At 40.3% G+C, this 21,620-nt stretch overlaps 1 protein-coding gene across 1 annotated transcript; it reads left to right on the top strand.

The window, feature by feature from the left end:
* The first annotated feature begins 4,825 nt into the window (after positions 1–4,825).
* Positions 4,826–8,621, top strand: CHCHD7 (coiled-coil-helix-coiled-coil-helix domain containing 7). The gene is made up of 3 exons (XM_006877287.1): positions 4,826–4,891; positions 7,343–7,441; positions 8,517–8,621. The coding sequence occupies exons 1-3, from the start codon at positions 4,838–4,840 to the stop codon at positions 8,619–8,621; spliced, it is 258 nt and encodes an 85-aa protein (XP_006877349.1). The 5' UTR covers positions 4,826–4,837.
* Positions 8,622–21,620: the final 12,999 nt, after the last annotated feature.

Below are 21,620 nucleotides of genomic sequence, written 5' to 3'. Positions count from 1 at the left end.
GGGGCGGGGGGCGCGGTGGGGCGGGGGAAGGGGCGGGACTGCGCACGCCGCTCCGCCCGCCCCCCTTTCGGCTTTCTCCTCGCGGACCGGGGGCGGGGCCAGCCGTGCCCGCCCCCACTGCCTAAGGCCCAGCGCAGCTGTCAGTCTATCGGCAACGCAAGCCGATTGGTCGAACGGTCGCCGGGCAGCGGGGACAGCAAGTTCGGATGCGCGCTACTTAAGGCTCTGCTGCGTGAGCCACTGACGTGTTTGGAGCTGGAGACTGCTGGGCCCTGACTGAGCTACTACTAAGGTGAGTGGTCCCCTCGCCCTCCCTTTGCAGCGGCTGCGGTGATACGGGAGAGAGAGACTTACCTGCGTCGCCGCAAGGCCGGAGTCTGCGTTGATAAGTCGGCCACACTGGATCTCGCCGTTGCCGGGTCCCTTCCCGTCTCTCATATCCCCCCTCCTCCCCGCACTCCCTGAGATGGGACATTTAGAGCTTATGGGCAGAAAGGTGACCCTGTTCTCCGGGCAACACAAACTCTTACTTCAATCTACTTGGTTCCAGCCTTCGAAGAGGAATCGCCTCCCCCGCCCCCACTCCCAGTCTCTGCCAGTTTAACTTGTTCCTGCACCTCCCGGCACCGTCCAAACCCGAATCAGGTGTGTTCACCTGTGTCTTCCATCCACGACTTAGACACGGCCAGGCAGCATCACGGAGAGCAGCTAGACAACCAGGATTTGCTTCTGTCCGGCCTCGCCAGTCGACTAGAGGAACCCCTCCGGTATTGGGGAGATCTCGATTTCTTGCACCCTGCTTCTCCACACCCAGCGGTAGGTTCTCCTGTGGTGTCTGTCAGCTCCCGGATAGGTGCATCTGTGTTTTATCAGTGCCACAGACCCTGCCTCTGCTCTGACCAGCTTGTGGGCATGAACGTGTTCAGTAACCTTTCTCTCCCTGATTCTCTTTTAAAGTTAGTTGGTGGGTGCAGACATGAGCAATTGGATAGAGAAATTAAAAAAAAAAACAAAACTAACCTCTTAAGCAGTTTGCCCTTTCGAGTGGGTATTAGAGTTATCCCTCAAATGTGCTGTGGTTCTTCATCAGTGTGCAGCCCCTTCTGAAATCTTTTTGTTTGGTTTTTCTTTCTGGCTACTCTCTGCAAGCAGGCAGGTCCTTATAACATTTGTTTAGTACCTTCAAGAAAAGTAAGTAGATAGGCCTCTTTAGGAGAACACTCTATCTTGATTTCAGCCCGCTCCTCACTTCAAATTGACATTTATGCGTTGTTGTTGTTGTCAAGTGCTGTCAAGTCGATTCCGACCCATAGCAACCCTGTATAGGGTTTCCAAAAAGCAGCTGGTGAGCTTGAACTGCTGACCTAACAGTTCAAACAGCTTTGTGGTCTGGTGCATTAACCCACAGTGCCACACCAGTTAGTACATGAAAAATCCATGCCAAGGGGATGACATTCAGAAACCCAAACTCAGATTGACTTGTATTTAGAATCAAAAAGAGAAAGGAAATGAAATATGAATAAATTCATGTTATAAACCTCATGCTGGTAGTGCCATGGAGTCATGCCATGGAATCATTCTGACTCATAGTGACCATGTGTAAGGTTTTTGAGGAGCAGCTAGTGGGTTTGAACTGCCGACCTTGTGGTTCAAACTCCAGTGCTTATCCTACAATGCCGCACCAGGAATCCTATGTAATATTGCTAGGTTTTATCTTTTTAAAATTCCTGCCTGATGATAAAGTACAGAGTAAACATTTTCATGTAAAGCACGCCACTTCATTTTTGTCTGCATGTGATTATTGTTGAGATTATATACAGAAATATGAAGCGCTAAGCATAGTTGTGTTTTCGTATTACAGGAATGATGTAAAAAGAATGCTGTGAATTTACTAGTGCCATCATCTCTCTTAAGAAGAAGTCAAGTCTGTGAAAAGAATTATTCAGAAAAGGAATGTGTTTAGGAAAGGTAGACTCAATTGGATAGCATCTTGAACTTCCTCTTTGTCAGAATATATTAGCTAGGTATTTCTTTCCTGGAAATAGTACCGCCAGAATGCTCCTTAGTGTCCAGGATAGTGAGTTTGTGTCTCTTATGTTTAGGACATGTTATCAGGAGGGACCAGTCCCTGGAGAAGGACATCATGTTTGATGAAGTTGAGAATAGTCTAAAAAGAGCAAGACCTCCTAATGAGGTGGATTGGCTCAGTGGCGGCAGCAATGGTCTCAAGTGTAACAACAACTGTAAGGATGATGTAGGACCGGGCCGTGTTTTTGTTCTGTTGTACATAGGATTGCAATGAGTCAGAACCAACTCGACAGCAAATAACAACAGCAACAGATATATTCACGTGTTGTGTCCAGTGAAAATCATAAAATAGAATGATGACTTAGTGGGTACTAAAAATAAAGGACACCAGAATGAACCAACCCGTTTCCATTATTCTTTAGCCTGGACCTTCATTTCCCTAGCAGAAAGTGGTCTAGGTGACTCTTCATTGAGAATACCTCCACTTTTTAGTAACTAATAGAGTTTGATTATTTTTCCTGAACACACTTTATTTCTATAAGCATATTTTTTGATGACCAATCTTGGGCAGGGAATGTAAAAACAATTTGATATAAAAGTTCAGCCTCTGTCTTGTTACTAAGTTGTTGTTGTTAAGTGTCATTGAGTCAACTCCAACTCGTAGTTACCCTGTATGAGATTTCTGAGGAGCAGCTAGTGGATTTGAACTGCTGACCTTGCAGTTCAGTCCACCTGGTGGTCCAGTGCATTATCCTACAGCTCCCCAACAGGACTCTTGTTACTGATGCATTCTTTGGAGTTCTGGTGTGGTGCCATAGGACAAGCACTGGACTACTAACTGAAAGGTCAGCGGTTCCAACCCACCAGCTGCTCCTTAGAAACTCTATAGGGTTGCTGTGACTTGATGGCACTTAACAACAGCAACCATAGTACATCAGTCAGTGGAGTTCTGTTGTCATACTACATGTTTTAATAGAACAGGATTCAGGAGTGCAAGCTAAATTAGCTCCTGAAGCTTGTTGTTCTTAAGTGCCATCAATTTGATTCCAACTCACAGCTACCCTATATAGGATTTCCAAGGAGTAGCTGGTGGGTTTGAACTACTTACCTTGTATCCTTAAGCTTAGTATAAAGCATAATAAAATGTTTGTAAGTGGTTGGTTCATCAATAATATACTATACTGTATATGAGGAGGTTTAAAAAGTTTGTGGAAAAATTTCATAATCTTTTAATTCCATTTTCCCCCAAACTTTTTTGAAGGGCCCTCATGTATGTGTGTGCATTTGTAGAAGTGATGATAGCAAGACTTTGTCTCTTGTACTTTGGACATGTTATCAGGAAGGATCAGTCCTTGGTAAAGTAGAGGGTAAGTCTTAAAGAGGAAGACCCTCAATGAAATGGATTGACAGAGTGATAGGCTCTCAGGCATGACAACAAATTTGAGGATGGTGCAGGACTAGACAGTGTTTCATTCTGTTCTATATAGGGTCACTGAGTTGGAGCCAACTCGATGGCACCTAATAACAATAAAATAATAGTATGTATTAAAAAAACAAATCACTTTGGTATGATTTATTTCTATGACTTTTCTTTAAAGAAATAGGAAAATTCCAATTGATTCTATTATAAAAATCAGTTGTCCTGGGGTAATATGACTCAACATAGTATAATTATTGTTGTTGTGTGCCATGGAGTCGGTTCTGACTCATAGCGACCCTGTACAGGGTTTCCAAGGCTGTAAATCTTTACAGGAGCAGAACGCCTCATCTTTCTCCCATGGACCTTTGCGGTTTGCAGCCCGATTCGTAACCACTACGCTACCAGAGCGCCTTATAATAGTATAATTAGATGGCATTTAATGATTATCTTTAATCAGTAAAGACTTTTACAGAACTGTATTTCTAAGGTTTTAGTTGGAAGAATATTGAACTGCAGTAGCATTCCCACAGAAGTAGAAGGTAGAAGATACCATTGGAATGAAAGTTCTAACTTCAAAACAAAACACAGCATTGGCTTTTCAAAATGTCAATTAGCAGTTGCTTGGCTTTTTGGCATATTGTCCACCACATGCTGGCCACAGAGTAGACCCTCAGGTACTTTACATGATATATGTTTTACTAAAGTTGGGCTGTACTAAATCACTCATACTTGCTTTGTGTGCTTAACTGTGAACCACAAGGTTGGCGGTTCAAACCCACCAGCTGCTCCTCAGAAATCCTATACAGGGTTGCTATGAGTTGGAACTGATGCAACGGCCCTTAACATTATTATACTCCCTAACATTAAATAGGAATCCTGGTGTGGCGCTGTGGGTTAATGCGCCAGACTGCAAATCTGTTTGAACTGCAAGGTCGGCTGTTCAAGCTCACCAGCTGCTCCTCGGAAACCCTATACAGGGTCACTATGGGTCAAAATAGACTGGACGGCACTTAACAAGAGACTACTCTATTTTTAGATTTGTTAGTACATTTAGTTGCTTGAACTTTAGAAATAAGTATAAATTGCAGTGTTTTTTAACTGAACATTCTAGTCAGCTTTCAGTAGATGTCTGAAACATGATTTTTGTTTTGAGACACCATGAGCAATACAAATGAAAAACATGCCCGAATCTGTATTCTCAAAAGATATATGGAATTCTTCACTAGATAATCATTATGCCAAAATTAATTTTTCAGATATCTCTGGGGCTAATGAACCAACTCAATGTCACTAAACAACAGCAGCAATTAAACTAATAAGATTTATTTTCTCTTGTCTACTCTGTAACTTCTTTCTGACCTTTACCTGCAGAATAAGAAGACTACTAGCATGCCCGTGGTAACGCGGAAGCTGAGAGATCCTGACATAAATCCTTGCATGTTGGTAGGTGGAAAAACAACCTTCCAATATTTGTGCATCTACTTTTTGTAGTTGCTGAATAAACGTAAGTTTGTACAAAAAAAACCATTCCTGGCCAGCATATCTATTTCACTAGGGTATGTTTTGGTATTCAAATTTAGCTAACAGCAAAAGATTAATCTCTTCCTTAGTTTCCTTCATTTATATAATATGCATGTGGTTAGTTGTCACTATGATATTAGTCCGGCATATGTAGCACTGAGGAAAATCTTTAGTCCAAACGTGGAAAATTAGAAGGGACGTTTTAAAACTGCCACTGAAGTTTACTTGTTAATGCAATAATTTCCTCATGTCATTAAGACGAACTTACTGAGAATAATAAGGAGCTCTGGTAGCATAGTGGTTATGAATCGGGCTGCGAACCTTAAGGTCAGCAGTTCGAAACTACCAGCTGTTCCACGGGAGAAAGATGAGGCTTTCTGCTCCCATAGAGATTTACAGCCTTGGAAACCCTGTGCTGTGCAGGGACACTGTGAGTCAGAACTGACTCCACGGCATATAACAACAACAACTGAGAATAATGGGCTGGTAGCAGAATCACTTGATTGAAAACTTAAAGGTTCTCACAAATACAAAAAATGAAAGAACAACAACAACCCGCCCCTCCCCCCTCCCCAATCCGCACCCATCACGTTGATTCCTACCCATAGCTACCTTTAGGACAGGGTAGAATGGCTCCCATAGGGTTTCCCAGACTATAAATCTTTACTGGAGCAGATAGTTTCATCTTTCTCCTGTAGAGCAACTAGTGGGTTTGAACCATCAACCTTGTGGTTAGCAACCCAGTGTATCACCAGGGTTCCTTGGCTTTCACAAATGTATCATATAAACAAGATGCTTTGTTATAATGTTGTTATTGTTGAGTGATGTCAAGTTGGTTCCAACTCAGATACAGGGTTTCTGAAGAGCAACTGGTGGGTTTGAACTGCCGACCTTGTGGTTCGCAATCCAGTGGTGATCCTACAGCACCACACCAGGAGTCCTTTTATTATAATAGTAAGCTTTTATTGGCATTTGTTTGACATGACCTGCAGCACTAACTTGTGGCTTTGTGAGCTTTGAATAATGTTCAAACTGTTGTTGCAGTGCTGTCAAGTCAATTCCAACTTATAGCGACCCTGTGTAGGGTTTCCAAGGAGTGGCTGGTGGGTTTGAACTGTCATCCTTGCAATTTTTAGTCCATTGCTTATCCTACAGCACCACATAAGGACTCCTAATGTTAAACTGATGGTATAGAAATTATACTCCCTAATTCTGTATGCATCTTCCAAGTAGATGCAGTCATTAAATATTTAGTATAGCAATTTAGTTTTGCTCTGTATATTAGATTAGTGTTCAATAGCTTTTTTAAGGAAGTCTGTGTCGATAGACCATGTTTCTTAAATCTGTGAAACCAAATCGCTTTCCCCTTTAGCTAAAGTGTCCCTGTATAATCTCTCAGCATCATTGAAGTTTGTGATGCAGTATCATTCCTGTTAAAACAGCTGAGATTTAATTCCCCACAGCAGCTGCCCTCCTTTGAATTTAACAGTTCTTTGTTGCTCACTTTGGTTTTGAAGTAATATTAATCATATCTATTGAAATTATTTGCATTGTAATGTATTTACTTATATAATGGGGTGAAAGATAGCCAATGTGCATTGTGATGAATGATGTTAATTTAAGTCGCTTTGCTGTAGACCAGTTATTAGTGATTTACCTGAAATTTCCTTAACAGTCTTAAGGTTAGACATTCAGGGCAGAGTGACTGGAAAGCAGGAGAACTGAGCTGTGAATTAGGAGATTGACCTCTCATTTAGGTGTGCAGCAGTGACTTTGAGCGTATTGCACCTTGCCTCAGTTTGTTAGGTGGTTACTTATTTAAATGATCTCGATAGATGCCTTAGCACAAGTAACTACAATTCAATATTTAGAAAACTGACCTACAAGACAGCTGGCCTGAGCAGAATGAGGACCGGGAGATATTTCCATTTTTATTAGTGTCCAGACGTGACGCTGTAGGATAAGCACTAGACTGCAAGGTCATTGGTTCAATTCCACCAGTCACTCCTTGGAAACCATATACTGGGTTGCTGTGAGTTGGAACTGGCTCGACAGCACTTAACAACAACACCTGTTGAAACAATGAGGCCTGGTAGTGTAGTGGGTTACACCTTAGGTTGCTAACCACAAGGTCAGCAGGTTGAAGCCACCAGCAGCTCTGTAGGACAAGGATAGGCTTTCTGCTCCTGTAAAATTGACAGCCTTCGAAACCCTATATAGGGTCACTTTGACTCAGAAGTGACCTCACAGCATTTCACCACCATCTCTGGAAGGAATGTAGTTTCAGAAGGTTTTTTGATTTTTTTTTTTCTTCTTCTTTTTTTTTTAGTTCTCATTCCAACTCTTAAGTGATAGCTATTTTATGTATTAAAGGAATCTGATGCTTCTACCAGATGTATGGATGAAAATAACTATGACAGAGAAAGGTGTTCCACATACTTCTTGAAGTACAAAAACTGCCGGAAATTCTGGGTAAGTCTAGCTTGTTGAGCTTTATGGTTTTGTAAAACCACATCTCTTAGACCTGAAACTGAAGGCTGAAAGTAATCAATACCCACAGTACTTCCTTGCTGAGTGACTATGTTGTTGTTAAGTGCCGTTGAGTTGGTTCTGACTTACAGCAACCTTGTGTAGAGTTTCCAAGGAGCAGCTGGTGGGTTTGAACTGTCGACTTTATGGTTTCCAGTCCTGTGCTGGTCCTACAGTGCCACACCAGAAGTCCGTTGAATGTTGTTGTTGAGTGCCGTCGAGTCGATTCTGACCCATAGCAATGCTGTGTAGGGTTTCCAAGGAGCAGCTGGTGAGTTTGAACCTCTGACCTTGCAGTTCAAACAAATGGCTTTGTAGTCTGGCGCATTAACCCACAGTACCACACCAGGACTCCTGGTGTGACTATAGGGAAACTTAATGTTTCAACTTTATCCTTTAGCCCTAAAGGATCCTTGAGAGCTTTATTAGCAACCTCATTCTATTGTAGGATATAAGAATGTAGTTCTGCTATAGTTAGATCTTTCTTGGTATGTAAGTCCCTCTAACCCTAAAACAATCTTGTTATAATTTTAGTTTTCCAGAGATGAAAAAACCATGTAACTTTCTCAACCATAGCACATCACCTTTGCTTCCTCCCCTTCCATTGTCACCCATTGTAGTTAATGGTCTCGTTTTTTCCTGAGACATTGGTACATAATTATGGTTTTTCTACACACTGGATTCAGCTACTTCCTTTCCTAGTGCTAAATTGAATACTGGTTTGATGTAGCAATTCTTCAGTAGCTTTTCTAGTAGACTATAGCTTTTCTAGTAGTATATAGCTCATTCCCAGTTACTGTTAACATATTCCTATGGAAATAATCATGTATATTTGCTTATTAATACTTTGGAAACACTTATTTGGAGTCCTAGAATTAGGTCTTTTGTTCTTCAGCTTGATTATAGGATGTCATTTTTAGGTAGCAATAACAAATTAATGGCAAATAATTTTGATTTTGATTCAAAACTGACTTTGGTTTGCTCTTTGAAATGTATTTTATTTTATACCTACATGCAGAATTCTGTCATGATCCAGAGAAGACAGAATGGAGTGAAGCCGTCTATGCCTACAGCAGCTGAAAGAAATGAAATCTTGAGAGCAATGGGGAAAATGCCCTACTGAGTATATATTAAAATTGTTTATATAACTGTGAAGCGGATGAATATTTGTACTAATTGTTGTCCTCTTTTAAGGTCTCACAGACCTTCCCTAGATAGCAGTACCTTCGACTGGGGGAGACAGGGTTAGCACTGTCCTTTGCATTTGCTCTGAGTGCTTTGGGGATGGTCTGCCACTACTACCTGTTTTGTAGTACTGCATTACATTACTTCCTGGATGTACATTAGTGTTAGGGAAGTCTACATGAGTTGAGCTTGTCTTCTTAGTCTTAAAAGAAAAGTAAGATTTAGATAAAACCCTAATGATAGTGGGAGGAGGGTACTGTTAATAAGGCAGAGAATAATGTGAGCAGCATTATGATGGGAGGAAAGCTTGAATCAAATTTGGAAAATAGTCTATAGACAGTTGCAGCTTGGAAATAGAATATGTTGTTGTTGTTGTTAGGTGCCTTTGAGTCGGTTCCGACTCATAGCGACCCTACATAGGGTTTCCAAGGAGTGGCTAGTGGGTTGAACTACCGATCTTGCAGTTAGCAAACCAGTGTTTAATCTTACAGAGCCACATCAGTGTGCCTTGGTGGACTCAAATCCTAGGCTTTCAAAATCCGTAGCCTTCAGAGAACTGATTCTCACTTACCTTTGTTTAAATAAGGTTAGTATATTGGCCGGGAGGGAAAGCAGGGGGATAGGAAGGTTGTCTTAGATAAATGCCATGTAAACCAACTGGTTTCTTTCTTTTTTCTTTAAGGAAAAGCTTAAAGGATTCCATAAGTAAAATTTATAAGCATGGATAATTTTCTGAAGCTGCAACTTCAGTTCCTGAACCATGGTAATGGGAAAAAATGAAATTGAATTAGTTAGAAATAGAATTTTTATTCATAGGATAAAATGGGGCATAGAAAGGAAGAATATGAGCATTCATCGGGTGAACTCAACACTAGAATGAGTCTAGAACTTTAGGCTACATTCTAAAACAAGACTATTCGGTATAGTGACCAAAGTGGACCTTGTAGCAGTTCCCCTAATACGTACTGCCTTTTTTTCATATGGTTTGTCTCATTTACAGAATAGTTTTATAGAGATATTTAATAAAATTTAATATGCATTAGATTAATCAATGAAAGCAAATGCCTGTGTTCTTCTCATCTGACCCAATTCTTGCTGCTTCTGGATCAAGCACATTGTTTTTAACAGCTGCTGACAACAAACTATCCATCTTTTGATCCAAGTCCAAAACCCAGCCATATGACCTTGATTGTTAAATGAAATTCACATATGATATAAATCACCTACTTAAACTGTACAATTTAATGTATTCTTGTGTGTGTGCAACCGACACCACAATCAGGAACGTTTTCATCACCTCAAAAAGAAACTGGCCATTAGCATCACTACCCATTTTTTCCATAATTGCCCCCAACTGTTAGTAACCACTGATGTTTCTATCAAGTCTGGACATTTATATAAATGAGGTCATATAATATGTAGTCATTGTTTCACTTAGTGTAATCTTAAAGATTCATCTGTGTTGTAGCATGTATCAGTACTTAAGTCCATTTTATTGTTGATTAACATTCCATTGTGTGAATATACCACATTTTGTTTGTTTTAGTTGCTAGACATTTGGGTTGTTGCCACTTGGGGCCTGTCATGAATAATGTGGCTTCTTGAACCTTTCTGTAGATAGTCATTTGGTTTTGGATACATAACAAGACAGGCTTGCTGGGTTATATTGAACATTATGAGCAACTGCCAAACTTTTCCAAAGTAGCTGCACCATTTTACAATCCCATCAGCAGTGTCTGGAGATGTCAATTTCTACTCAAGCTCACCCGCACTTGTTATCATCTGTCTTTGATTATAACGGTCCTGAAGTATGTGGCGTGAGCTGGTATCATTGTGATTTGCATTTCTTTCATACGAGGTGGCTTCAGAAAGTTTGTGGAAGGATCTCATTTAATTACATTTTCTATCAACTTTTTAAAGTCCCCTCGTGTCTGAAGATGATCATCATCCTCTCATGTGTATTGTCATTTATTTGTTGTCTTTGGTGAAATGCCTATCTAGAGTCTTTGCCCATTTTTCAATTTGAGTTATTTGCCTTTTTATTACTGAGTGGTAGGAATTTTCTATACATACACTAGATATGTGGCTTTTTATTACTTGCAATATTTTTCTCCCATCCCATGGATTGCATTTTCATTTTCTTGATGTTGTCCTTTATGGAGAGGTCAGCTCAGAAAGGTATGGTGAGTATTTCAAAGGGGTTATCTTGATAGATTTTCTCTAAGGGCACAGACAATCACTGGGCTTTATAGGAAGAAGTTTTAAGACACTTGGAAACTGCATTGATGATGAAAGTTCAGAAAAGTTGTGCTAAGAAATATTTTTCCATCATGACAATGCACCTTCTCATTCTTTCAAGGGTAGCAAGGGCTGTCCTATGAGAATTTCATTGAGAAACCATATCCCATCTGTCCTAAATCCCTACTTTCCCTTTCAGATTTCTTTTTTGTTCCACAGACATTTAAAAAAAACATGATTTGAGTCCCTTGAGGATGCCAAAACTGTTATTTTGATGTATAAATCCAAGAGTACAGAATAATTTGGAAGAGGGTTGTTAAGGGCTGTTGAGTAGGTTGTGACCCATAATGACCTGGTGTAGGGTTTCGGAGGAGTGGCTGGTGAGCTTGAACCGCTGACCTTGTAGTTCCAACCTACTTTGCAGTCCAGCACCTTAACCCACAGCACCACGCTAGGGTTCCAGGAAAGGGTTAGAGAAATGAAAACACTGCCTTCAGGAGTTTATATAACCCTAGATGGAGGACATGTGGAGAAAAAATAGCTTCACCTTTTGATATTTTTGTTTATTAAAGGCTTCCTTCTATGTTTTGTAGCAGTACTTTTCCACTTACACGTATTTTGACTTTACTCTCATATATGTTTAGCCTTTTGCCAGCACCACATTGTCCTGATTTTTATAACTTTGTAGTAATGGCATAACTCTTTGATGACTGGTTTCTATAAATGCGTTTTCTATGAAGTGAAATTGTTTTGGAAATTTTAGTCAACAAATCCTTAGCATATATTTTTATCTTATCCTATATGGCTCCATCCAGGCAAACTATACAATTCTAAATTTGTCTTCACATTTCCTAAGTTATTGTTTGTTTTTTTTTATGCCTAGTCTGATAATTTCAGTACAGTCTTACAACCTGGTCATTCAAGATCTCATTACACCACTCTTGAAGGACAAAGCCCAGAAGTTTACCTTATCACCATTGTTAAATTTGCCCATATTATATTTTTTTCTCTCAAGATTCTAGTTTGAGAGATGTGCAGTTAATTCATAAATTATTTATGTTAGGATGGTGGTGGATACCATGATACATTTTGAAGTTAGGTAACTCTTCAGTTTCAATCATCAACTAACCAACTCTGTAGAAAGTGACTGTTGTAATGTGTACATATGCAGTACTCTCTTGTAGGAAGCATCTCCTTTTAGAGGTATCTTATCCCAAGGGGATGGGGGAAAGGGGTGCACTGTGTCTAGCAAGTAAAAGCAATTCTTTTGAGTATTAACTTGACCTACATGTCATCTCCGTTGAGTCATTTCCAACTCATAGCAACCCTGTATAGGGTTTCCAAGTCAGTAAATCTTTGCAGGAGCAGAAAGCCTCTTTCTCCTGCAAAGTGACTGGTGGGCTTGAACCACTAACTTTGTGGTTCACAGTCTAGTGCTTATCCTACAAAGCTACTGTACTCCCTGTAAGCTCCTGGAGGAGCTTACATTCATAAAAATACCACTCATGGTTATACTTCATGGTATACTTCTCCAACCTCCTCCCCTCCACCCAAATCCACTGCCATTGAGTCCATTCCAACTTTACATAGAATTTCCAAGATTACATTTTTCTCCTGTACAGTGGCTGGTGGGTTTGAACCATCAAACTTGGAGTCAGCAGTCCAATGCTTAACCCACAAGCCCAATACCTAACAAAGTGCCACAAGGGCATGTTATTCTTAAGTGCCCTTGAGTCAGTTCTGACACATAACAACCCTGTATAAGGTTTCTAAGGAGCATTTGGTGCACTTGAACTGCTGACATTGCAATTCAAACAGACCTTGCAGTCCAGCGCAGTAACCCTCAGCACCACACCAGAACTCCTAGCGTGTAATAAATGAACAGCAAATATGCATGTTTGGGGAATGCATTAAAAACATGCAAGTCCAAGCAATGTAAAGGGTATAGGTATAATAGATCAGCCCCAGAAGTCACCAGTGTAGAATTTCCTGTACATATACACTCTGGTAGCGTAGTGGTTACGAATCGGGCTGCGAACTGCAAGGTCAGCAGTTTGAAACTACCAGCTGTTCTGCAAGAGAAAGATGAGTTCTGCTCCTGTAAAGATTTACAGCCTTGGGAACCCTGAGGTTTCAAGTCGGAACCGACTCCACGGCAGACAGCCACCATACAAGCATATCAGTGTATGTTTGTTTTGCACAAAGGGAGCATCATAGCACAGGAGTTACAGGGTACCATGTTTGGGATAATTCCCTATCAGTGATCATAGAATTACTCCATTTTGCCATTGTATGGTTTATTTCACCCATTTCCGGTTGATGGAACAAGATTGTGACAACTATCTTCATACATGGGTAATTGCCCATGCATGATTTTATCTCTATGATAAATTTCTAAAAGTGGAATTTCTAGGTTTAAGGTTTCTGCATTTAAAATTTTATGTTGTTAACTGCCATCAAGTTGGTTCTGACTCACAGCAACCCTGTATAGGGTTTCTGAGGAGTGGCTGGTGGGCTTGAGCCACTGACCTTGCAGTTAGCAGTCTAGTGCTTATCCTACAGCACTATACTAGGTCTCCTTTAAATTGTATGTTGTTATTGTTAAGTGCTGTCAAGTCGGTTCTGACCCATAGCAACCCTGTATAGGGTTTCCAAGGAGCGGCTGGTGAGCTTAAACCCCTGACCTTGTGGTTCAAACAACTTTTCAGTCCAGCGTATTAACCCACAGCGCCACACCTACTGACAAACCATCCTTCCAAGAGGACCTCACCAATATTGAACAAAGCCTGAATGTTTTTGCCTCTCACGGTCAGACCTAGTGCATACTTTGAGACTGTTTCATCTTTATTAATCTGATGAGAGGTAGCATATGATCAAGAGCCAATGATACTGAAGAAGGAAGTCCAAGGTGCATTGAAGGAATTGGCAAAGACCAAGGCACCAGGAATTGATGGAATAAAAATTGAAATCTTTCAAGAAAGTGAGGTGGCACAGGAGACACTCACTCATCTCTGCCAAGAAATTTGGAAGACAACTATCTGGTTGAATGATTGGACGAGATCTGTATTTGTGTCCATTCCAAAGAGAGGTGACCCAATGGAATGCAGAAATCATCGGACAATCTCTTTGATATCTCAAGTGAATAAAGTTTTGCTAAAGGTAATACAGAAACGGCTGCAAGCATACATTGACAGAGAACTTCCAGAGGTTCAAGCCAGATTCAGAAGAGGCCGTGAAACAAGGGATATCATTGCTGATCCGATGAATCTTTGTTAAAAGCAGAGAATATCAGAAACATGCTTACCTGTGCTTTATTGACTATGCAAAGGCTTTTAATTGTGTGGATCCTGAAAAGCTATGGACAACATTGCGAAGTATGAGTATTCTGGAACACTTAATTGTACTTCTGAGGAATCTGTACCTGGACCAAGAAGCAGTTGTTCGAACAGAGCATGGGAACACTGAATGTTTTAAAATGAAGAAAGTTGTGTGACAAGGTTGTAGTCTTTCACCATACTTATTCAACCTGTATGCTGAGCAAATAATCCAAGAAGCTGGGTTATATGAAGAAAAACATGGCATCAGGATTGGAGGAAGACTCATTAACAACCTGTGATATGCAGATGATACAACCTTGCTTGCTGAAAGTGAAGAGAACTTAAGACATTTACTGATGAAGATCAAAGAGTATAGTCTTCGCTATGGATTACATCTTAAATGTAAAGAAAACAAAACTCCTCACCACTGGACCAATAAACAACATTCTTATCAATGGAAAAAAGATTGAAGTTGTCAAGGACTTCATTCTTCTTGGATCAACGCAACACTCATGGAAGCAGCAGTCAAGAAATCAAATGACGCATTGCATTAGGCAAATCTTCTGCACAAGACCTTTTTAAAGTGTTGAAGAGCAAAGATGTCAGCTTGAGGACTAAGGTGTGCCTGACCCAAGCATGGTATTTTCAGTAACCTCATATGCTTGCGAAAGCTGGACAGTGAATAAGGAAGACTGGAGAAGAATTGATGCTTTTGAGTTATGGTGTTGGAGGAGAATATTGAAAGTGCCATGGGCTGCCAAAAGAACCAATAGATCTGTTTTGGAAGAAGTGCAGCCAGAGTGCTCCTTGGAGGCCAAACTTTGTCTCTCGTAATTCAGACATATTGTCAGAAGGTTCCAGTTTCTGGAGAAGGATATCGTGTTTGGTAAGGCGGAGAGGGTCAGAGAAAAAGAGGAAGACTCCTAACAAGATGGGTTGGCCAAGTGGCAGCATTGATGGACTTAAGCGTGGCAACAGTAGTGAGGTTGGCCCAGGATCGGTCAGTGTTTCGTTCTGCTGTGCATAGTTTTCATCACTATGAGTCAGTGTCGACTTGATGGCACATAACAACAACAACAGCAGGAATCTGATGAGTGAAACAAAGTGGAACAGGTGTGTTAATTTCCTTTGCTGCTTTTGAGGATAGTGGGTGTTAATGGTTTGAGAGATTCAACATATTAAAGAAATTATCTCTTTGTCATGTGTGCTCTGTCCATTACATTCCAAGTTTGTCTTTTAAATATGCTTTTGATTTTTTTTTTCCTGTGTAGTTTTATCTTTTATTATAATTAAGTTGACAGGGTTTTTATTTATGGTTTCTGGCACTAAATAAACACTAAATGAACTCAAGTACTGCTATTACAGCTATTTAAGTTCAACAAATATTTGCCAACCACCTATAATGTGCAAAGTGCTAGACTTAACAATGTGGAGGCACATAGATGAGTAAATCAACACTGTGTCTCTCAGCAAAGTTTGCTATCCTACAAGGGAACATGCAATCATATCAAGTGTATATGAGGGTAAGTAACATTGATAATCATGAAGAGCCTAAGTACACAGCATTTGTGGGAGCATTCCTCAGTGACTGAAGTCAGGTCACTTGAAGGAGGGAGCAGGAGAAAGAAATCTAGAAGAGGAGAATGGGTTCATATTAGGAAGGGCCTGGAATACTGTTAGACATTCTTGCGTACATTTAAAAAACAAAACTGTGAAGGTGTCAAGTATAGTTTGTGTTTAGAGAAACAATTCAGGAGGCGTTGATTCGAGGTTATTACAATGATCCTAGATTATGGCAACTGTTCAACTGTTCTCCCACATTGATGCCTGTCCTTGTCCAATTTCTTCTCTGTCCTGTGCCAAGCTGATCTTTCTAAATGCACATGTTATAATTCCCCAGCTAAAAGTTCCCAATACTTGTCCATTGCCTCTGTATAATATCCAAGAGCCTTACCAAACTCCTTTACAAGGTCCTCTAAGATTTGGGGGAACTTCTAAAGGGAAGTGGCAAAGGAGTTTCATTTTGGACGCATAAAACCCAGCTCCGGTCCTCAAGGATCTTAGATTTCAATGAGAGAGACATACAGAAATTTCCTGCCACACTCGCAGTTTTCTGAGCTCATCTTATAGGCATTCACCAACTTCTCCGCTGTAACCTGGAAGCTCTGTGAAACCTATCTAGCAGCTCCTGCCAGTAGTCCCTTCACTTTTTCTCCTTCCTCATGTCTCTAGTGTGGCATTCATTTGTGTGCACTGGGAGCAGCATTCACAGCCAGATGTGGTAAAAGTAGGAAAATAAAGTCCTCTAAGTGCACTCTTTAATTTTCTACCTTCTGCTGGTGGCTCTGTAGAGTCTGCTAACTGCAAGGGCAGCAGTTCAAACCCAAGTGAGGCTGTTTGCTCCTGTAAAGACTTACAGCCCTTGAAACCCTATACAGGGTGTCTATGAGTTGGAACTGACTCAATGGCACTTGGTTTTTGTTTTTTGGTTCTTATTTTGAAAAAGAAGGTGGAGGGACACAAGGAGAAGGAGAAAGAAGAGAGATGTACCTTGTGTTCCATGCTTCACTCTGAAAAGGAGACTAGAGAAGAGATAACTGCTTTTTACTTTCTAGTTGTAAACAAAGGAACACTTTTCACTGACGGACTCCGATATTATGAGTATTTCTGCCGTTTTCACTGTGTCAGAGACAGCACTTAGCAGCCCTGAAGAGCAGCTTTGTGCGATCTGGGCTCCAGAAACTGCTGGATATCTCTTAGATTTGCTTTGACAGCTGGATGGTGCTATTGCACAATAAAATTTAAAGTCTTTTGTGAACTGCCTGCTGTCTTCTAGGAATTCTCAAAGCATATTTAAAAAAAACAAACAAAAAAACCTGCATTTGTATGTAAAAGATTTCATCTGTCTGCAAAAACCATCTGAGTTTGGACTCAGTTCTGCTTTTATACCTATGTTTAGTGACCACAAATAGGCCTGGGATCCACTCAGATTCATTTCCCCTGGCAATCCTCTGAAAATTAATTACAGATCCTTTCAAAGCAACATCAGTATTAATGCTATGTGGGCAAGAGGGCAAGTTACAAGGCAGAGTAAGAGAAGGAAGGGAAACAAAGGAGATGACCAAGATGTTGAGATGGAAGAGGACAAGAACTGCCTGAGTGCAGTAAGTATTTAGATAAAAGGTCATTCCCAATGAATGAGAAAGTCAAAACAGAAGTACCACACAGCATGGTGTGGAAAGAGCGCTGCATTTAGAGACAACATACCTGGGCTCAAGTTTGGGTTTTGACGTGGATACCGTGTATGGTCTTGAATAAATTGCTTCATCTTTTAGAACTTCTTCAAGTGTGGGTTAAAAAAAAAAATTCTTTAGTATCCTGTAGGTTGTGAATTGCAAAGAAGTTTTCACATCTATTGTGCAAGTTGTTAGTGCCTTCAAGTCGCTTTTGACTCGTAGCAACCCTGTGTAGGGTTTCTGAGGAGTAGCTGGTGGGTTTAAATTGCCAATCTTGTGGTCCTCAGTTCAGTGCTGATCCTGCAGCACTACAATCTATGGAATGCACCTATATAATTGTTACTGGTCTTTTACTAATTGAAAACCTCAGATAATTCTTGGTCAACTGGGGTAAAGCAATATTAACCACAATAGCCTTGTCACTTGACCACCTTCAAGCCTTTCCACTAAGAAATGTCCCTCCCTTTGTGAAAAGAGGTTACAAAAAGGCAAATTGGTTTTTAATATATATTTTTAAAATTTCATCCAATCACTCTTAGAGCTTTGCCATATGATTTGATTCAGAATGTTTCTCCTTAGAATTACCTTCTTGCTCACACTGTACCACTGTTGTTGATGTTCATGCCTTAGAATTAACTTCCAACTTTACGGAAATGCCACAACAGAATGTAACGCTGGCCAGTCCCACATCATCCCATGATTGGTTTGCAATCGGACCATTGTGATTTATGGGGTTTCCATGGGCTAATTTTGGGAAGTAGATTGCCTAGTCTGTCTCAGTCTGGAAACTCCCTTGAAACCTGTTCAATGTTATGCTAACATGCAAGTCTCCACTATAGAAGTGGTGGCTATGCTTGAGTTGCATTGGTCAGGAATAGAACCTGGGCCTCCTGCAGGGAAATTAAGAGTCACTGAATTACTGATGCCTCATCAAACCAGTTATTACTGAGTTGATTCAGACTCATGATGTCCCCTATCCTAATTACTTCATATACGACGGTAAGTAAAAGAAATATTGCTACAAAATCATAGAAATCTTTATTAGACAAAAATACTGACCTAGATAAAGGAAATATCACATTTTGACATTTTTATTTAATAAAGGTTTCTATACACTTCTGAGGAGTCCTGGTGTGGCATTGTGAGTTAATTCACCAGACTGTAAAGCCATTTGAACTGCAAGGTTGGTGGTTCAAGCTCACCAGCTTCTCCTCAGAAACCCTATACAGGGTTGCTGTGGGTCAGAATTGACTCGACGGCACTTAACAACAACATACACTTCTGAAGGTGGCATTTCTCTTTCTAACCCTTCACTGAAGAATTCTGCACGCTTCAATTGACACCACCTCAAAATGACAGTTTGGCATCCACGAAGGACTCAGATCGTGTTCCTTTGAAGTGTTCTTTGAATTTTAGCAACAGAAGCCTGAAGGGGAAAGATGAGGGTTGTAGGGGGGATGAGGTAAAATTTCTCGAGACAATTCTCATATGACAGCACTTGGCTGCCCTTGAAGAATGAGCAGATGCATTGTCCTGACAGAAAAAAAAAAAAAAAAAATCCTCTGTGCAACTTTCCTCACCTTTTTCTCACCAATTCAGTTTTCAAATTCTTAAAACTTCTTCCTAAGCCCCTGTGATTGTCCTGTATCCTTGGAGAAAATCTACCAAGATTATCCCTTTTTTTGTGTTAGGTCACATCGAATCAGTTCCAACTCATAGTGAGCCTGTATGTATAACAGAATGAAACATTGACTGGTTTTGCACCACCCTCACAATCTGGCCATCCTGACTTCTAATGAGCATTCTGGCTGCAGTTGCTTTAAAATCCATTTGTTCTTCTGGCAGTCCATGGTACTTTTAACATTCTCCTCCAACATCATACATAATTCAAATGCATCGTTTCTTTTATGGTCTTCCTTATTGTCCAAATTTCACATGTATATGAGGTAACTAAAATACCATGACTTGGTTCAGGCAGACCTTAATCCTTAAACTTACCTCTTTGCTCTTGAATAAAGAGGTCTTATGCAGCAGATTTCTAATGCAAAACATCACTTGATTTCTTGACTGCTGTTTCCATGAGTGTTGATTGTGGATCCAAACCAAATGAAGTCTTTAACACCTTCAATCTTTTCTCCATTTAATTTGATATTATTTGATATTATTGTCCAGTTATGAAGATTTTTGTTTTCTTTCCATTGAGATGTGATCCATATTGAAGACTGTAGTCTTTGATCTTCATTCCCCAACTGGAGAGTTGGAAAACAGTCACCATAATTTTCAGAGCTGACTTCTCTGGCTTGAATTTAACTGGCTCAGCAGATCCCCTTGGAAGTCACTGTTTTGATTGGATCTTGTTTTTGAAACCACCCAAGTGACACTTAAGTGTATTACTGAGAGAACTTGTCTGTAGTCACCCATACATTTTAAAACATGTTTAAACACTTTGTTTAGAATAAACCTGTGTATGTATGAACTGGAACCCTAGTAGGAATAATTTTTGACTTATCCTGGTATATATCACTTTGTAGAACAGCATTCCAAACTCTTGACAGTTTAAATATATAATTTCCACTTTTGAAGGATGTCCTTCACAATTCTAATAGACTACATTTCCCTATCTTGGGAAAACAAAACTCAGTAATAACAAAAAACAAAAATCCAAGCTAGTTAATTCTTCAGTAGTCCAGCTAATCATAGGGTGGACAGCTGCAGCACTTCACAGTCTTAATGAACTCAGTTATTAGTATAAGTCTATTTTGTTATGTTTTAGTAAGTTGCCTATATCCCCTCTTTAAAGGCCATTTTATGTGTTGATTATTTTTGGTGCGTGGACATGGGAGAGAAGATGTGTGGGCTTTGTTGTTTTACACCTGATAAATTTCTTAGACTTCAATGTCTCAAGTTCTGCAGGTTTAAATGCCAGTTCCAGATTGTGGTTGAGACATTGAACCAGACAATGTCTTAAAAAGCTTGGCACATTGACTGAACTATCAAGAACAGTAGTATATTCCATTGGTAGTGTTGCTAGCTGCCATAGAATCCAGGCACAACCAAAGGAAACACTGCCCAGTCCTGTGCCATTCCAAAGTGGATTGTAATCCATAGGGTTTTTATTGGAGTATTTTCAACTAGAATGCTAAATCTTTCTTCCTCATCTATATTAGTCTGGAAGCTCTACTGTTCAGCACCATAGCGGCATGAAAGCCCCTAACAACAGAATGGTGGTGGCTGTGGAGAAGGTGCACTGACTGGGAATCAAACCCAGGTCTCCCTAATGGAAGGCAAGAATTTGACCACTATTGTAATTCTCTATTTTTACACTTTGAGGAGAAGGAAAAACAAAATGACCCTCAATCCAACTCAATGAAACCTCAATCCAACTACCAAAATCAAATCTGTTGCTATCAAATTGATTCCGACTCATAGCAACTCTCTAGGACAGAGTAGAACTAACCCCATAGTACTTCCCAAACTGTAATCTTTACAGAAGCAGACTTCGACAGCTTTCTCTCAAGGTTGGTCATTTGAAACCACAGACCTTTCCGTTAACAGCCAAGCTTTTAACCACTGACCCACCAGGGTTCCTTTCCCACAGTTTTGGAGGCTGGAAGTCTGAATTTGGGGCACCCACTCTGGAGGAAGGCTTTCTGTCTGTCAACTCTAGGGGAAGGACGTTGGATCATGGGACATGTATCTTCCCCTCTGCTTGTGCTTGCTTGTTTGCTTAATCTGCTCTTTTGTTGCTCAAAAGACATTGATTTAAGACACACATGGGTTTTACATGGATTTAACATGACAAAATCCATTTCTAAATGGGATTATAACAGGAATGTTGTTAACTGCCTTTCATATGCCTTCCTATATAGGACTCATAGGGACCCTATATGGGTTTCCAAGAAGCAGCTGGTAAATTTGAACCACCGACTTTGTGGTTCAAACTGACCTTACAGTCTAGTGCTTTTTTTCTACAGTGCTACACAAGATTTACAGCACTTATTTTGGGGGCATACAGTTCAATCCACAATGAGCCCTATGTGTCAATAATTAATTTTCTCTTTCTTGGTTATTCATTCCTTCTAAGTAAATCCATTCTATCCTTCATTTTATTGGTAGAGAAGTATTCAAAACATCAGAGCCTTAAAC

The sequence above is a fragment of the Chrysochloris asiatica genome, unplaced genomic scaffold (genome assembly GCF_000296735.1).
Source record: "Chrysochloris asiatica unplaced genomic scaffold, ChrAsi1.0 scaffold00458, whole genome shotgun sequence".
NCBI lineage: Eukaryota > Metazoa > Chordata > Mammalia > Afrosoricida > Chrysochloridae > Chrysochloris > Chrysochloris asiatica.
Note: the sequence above shows the minus strand (reverse complement) of the source record. Positions and strands in the feature narration are given on the sequence as shown.

Coding starts and splice junctions, on each gene's coding strand:
- CHCHD7 (XM_006877287.1), top strand. CDS start 4,838: ATGCCCGTGGTAACGCGGAAGCTGAGAGATCCTGACATAAATCCTTGC. Junction 4,892..7,342: donor ACATAAATCCTTGCATGTTG/GTAGGTGGAAAA, acceptor TATGTATTAAAG/GAATCTGATGCTTCTACCAG. Junction 7,442..8,516: donor AAAACTGCCGGAAATTCTGG/GTAAGTCTAGCT, acceptor ACCTACATGCAG/AATTCTGTCATGATCCAGAG.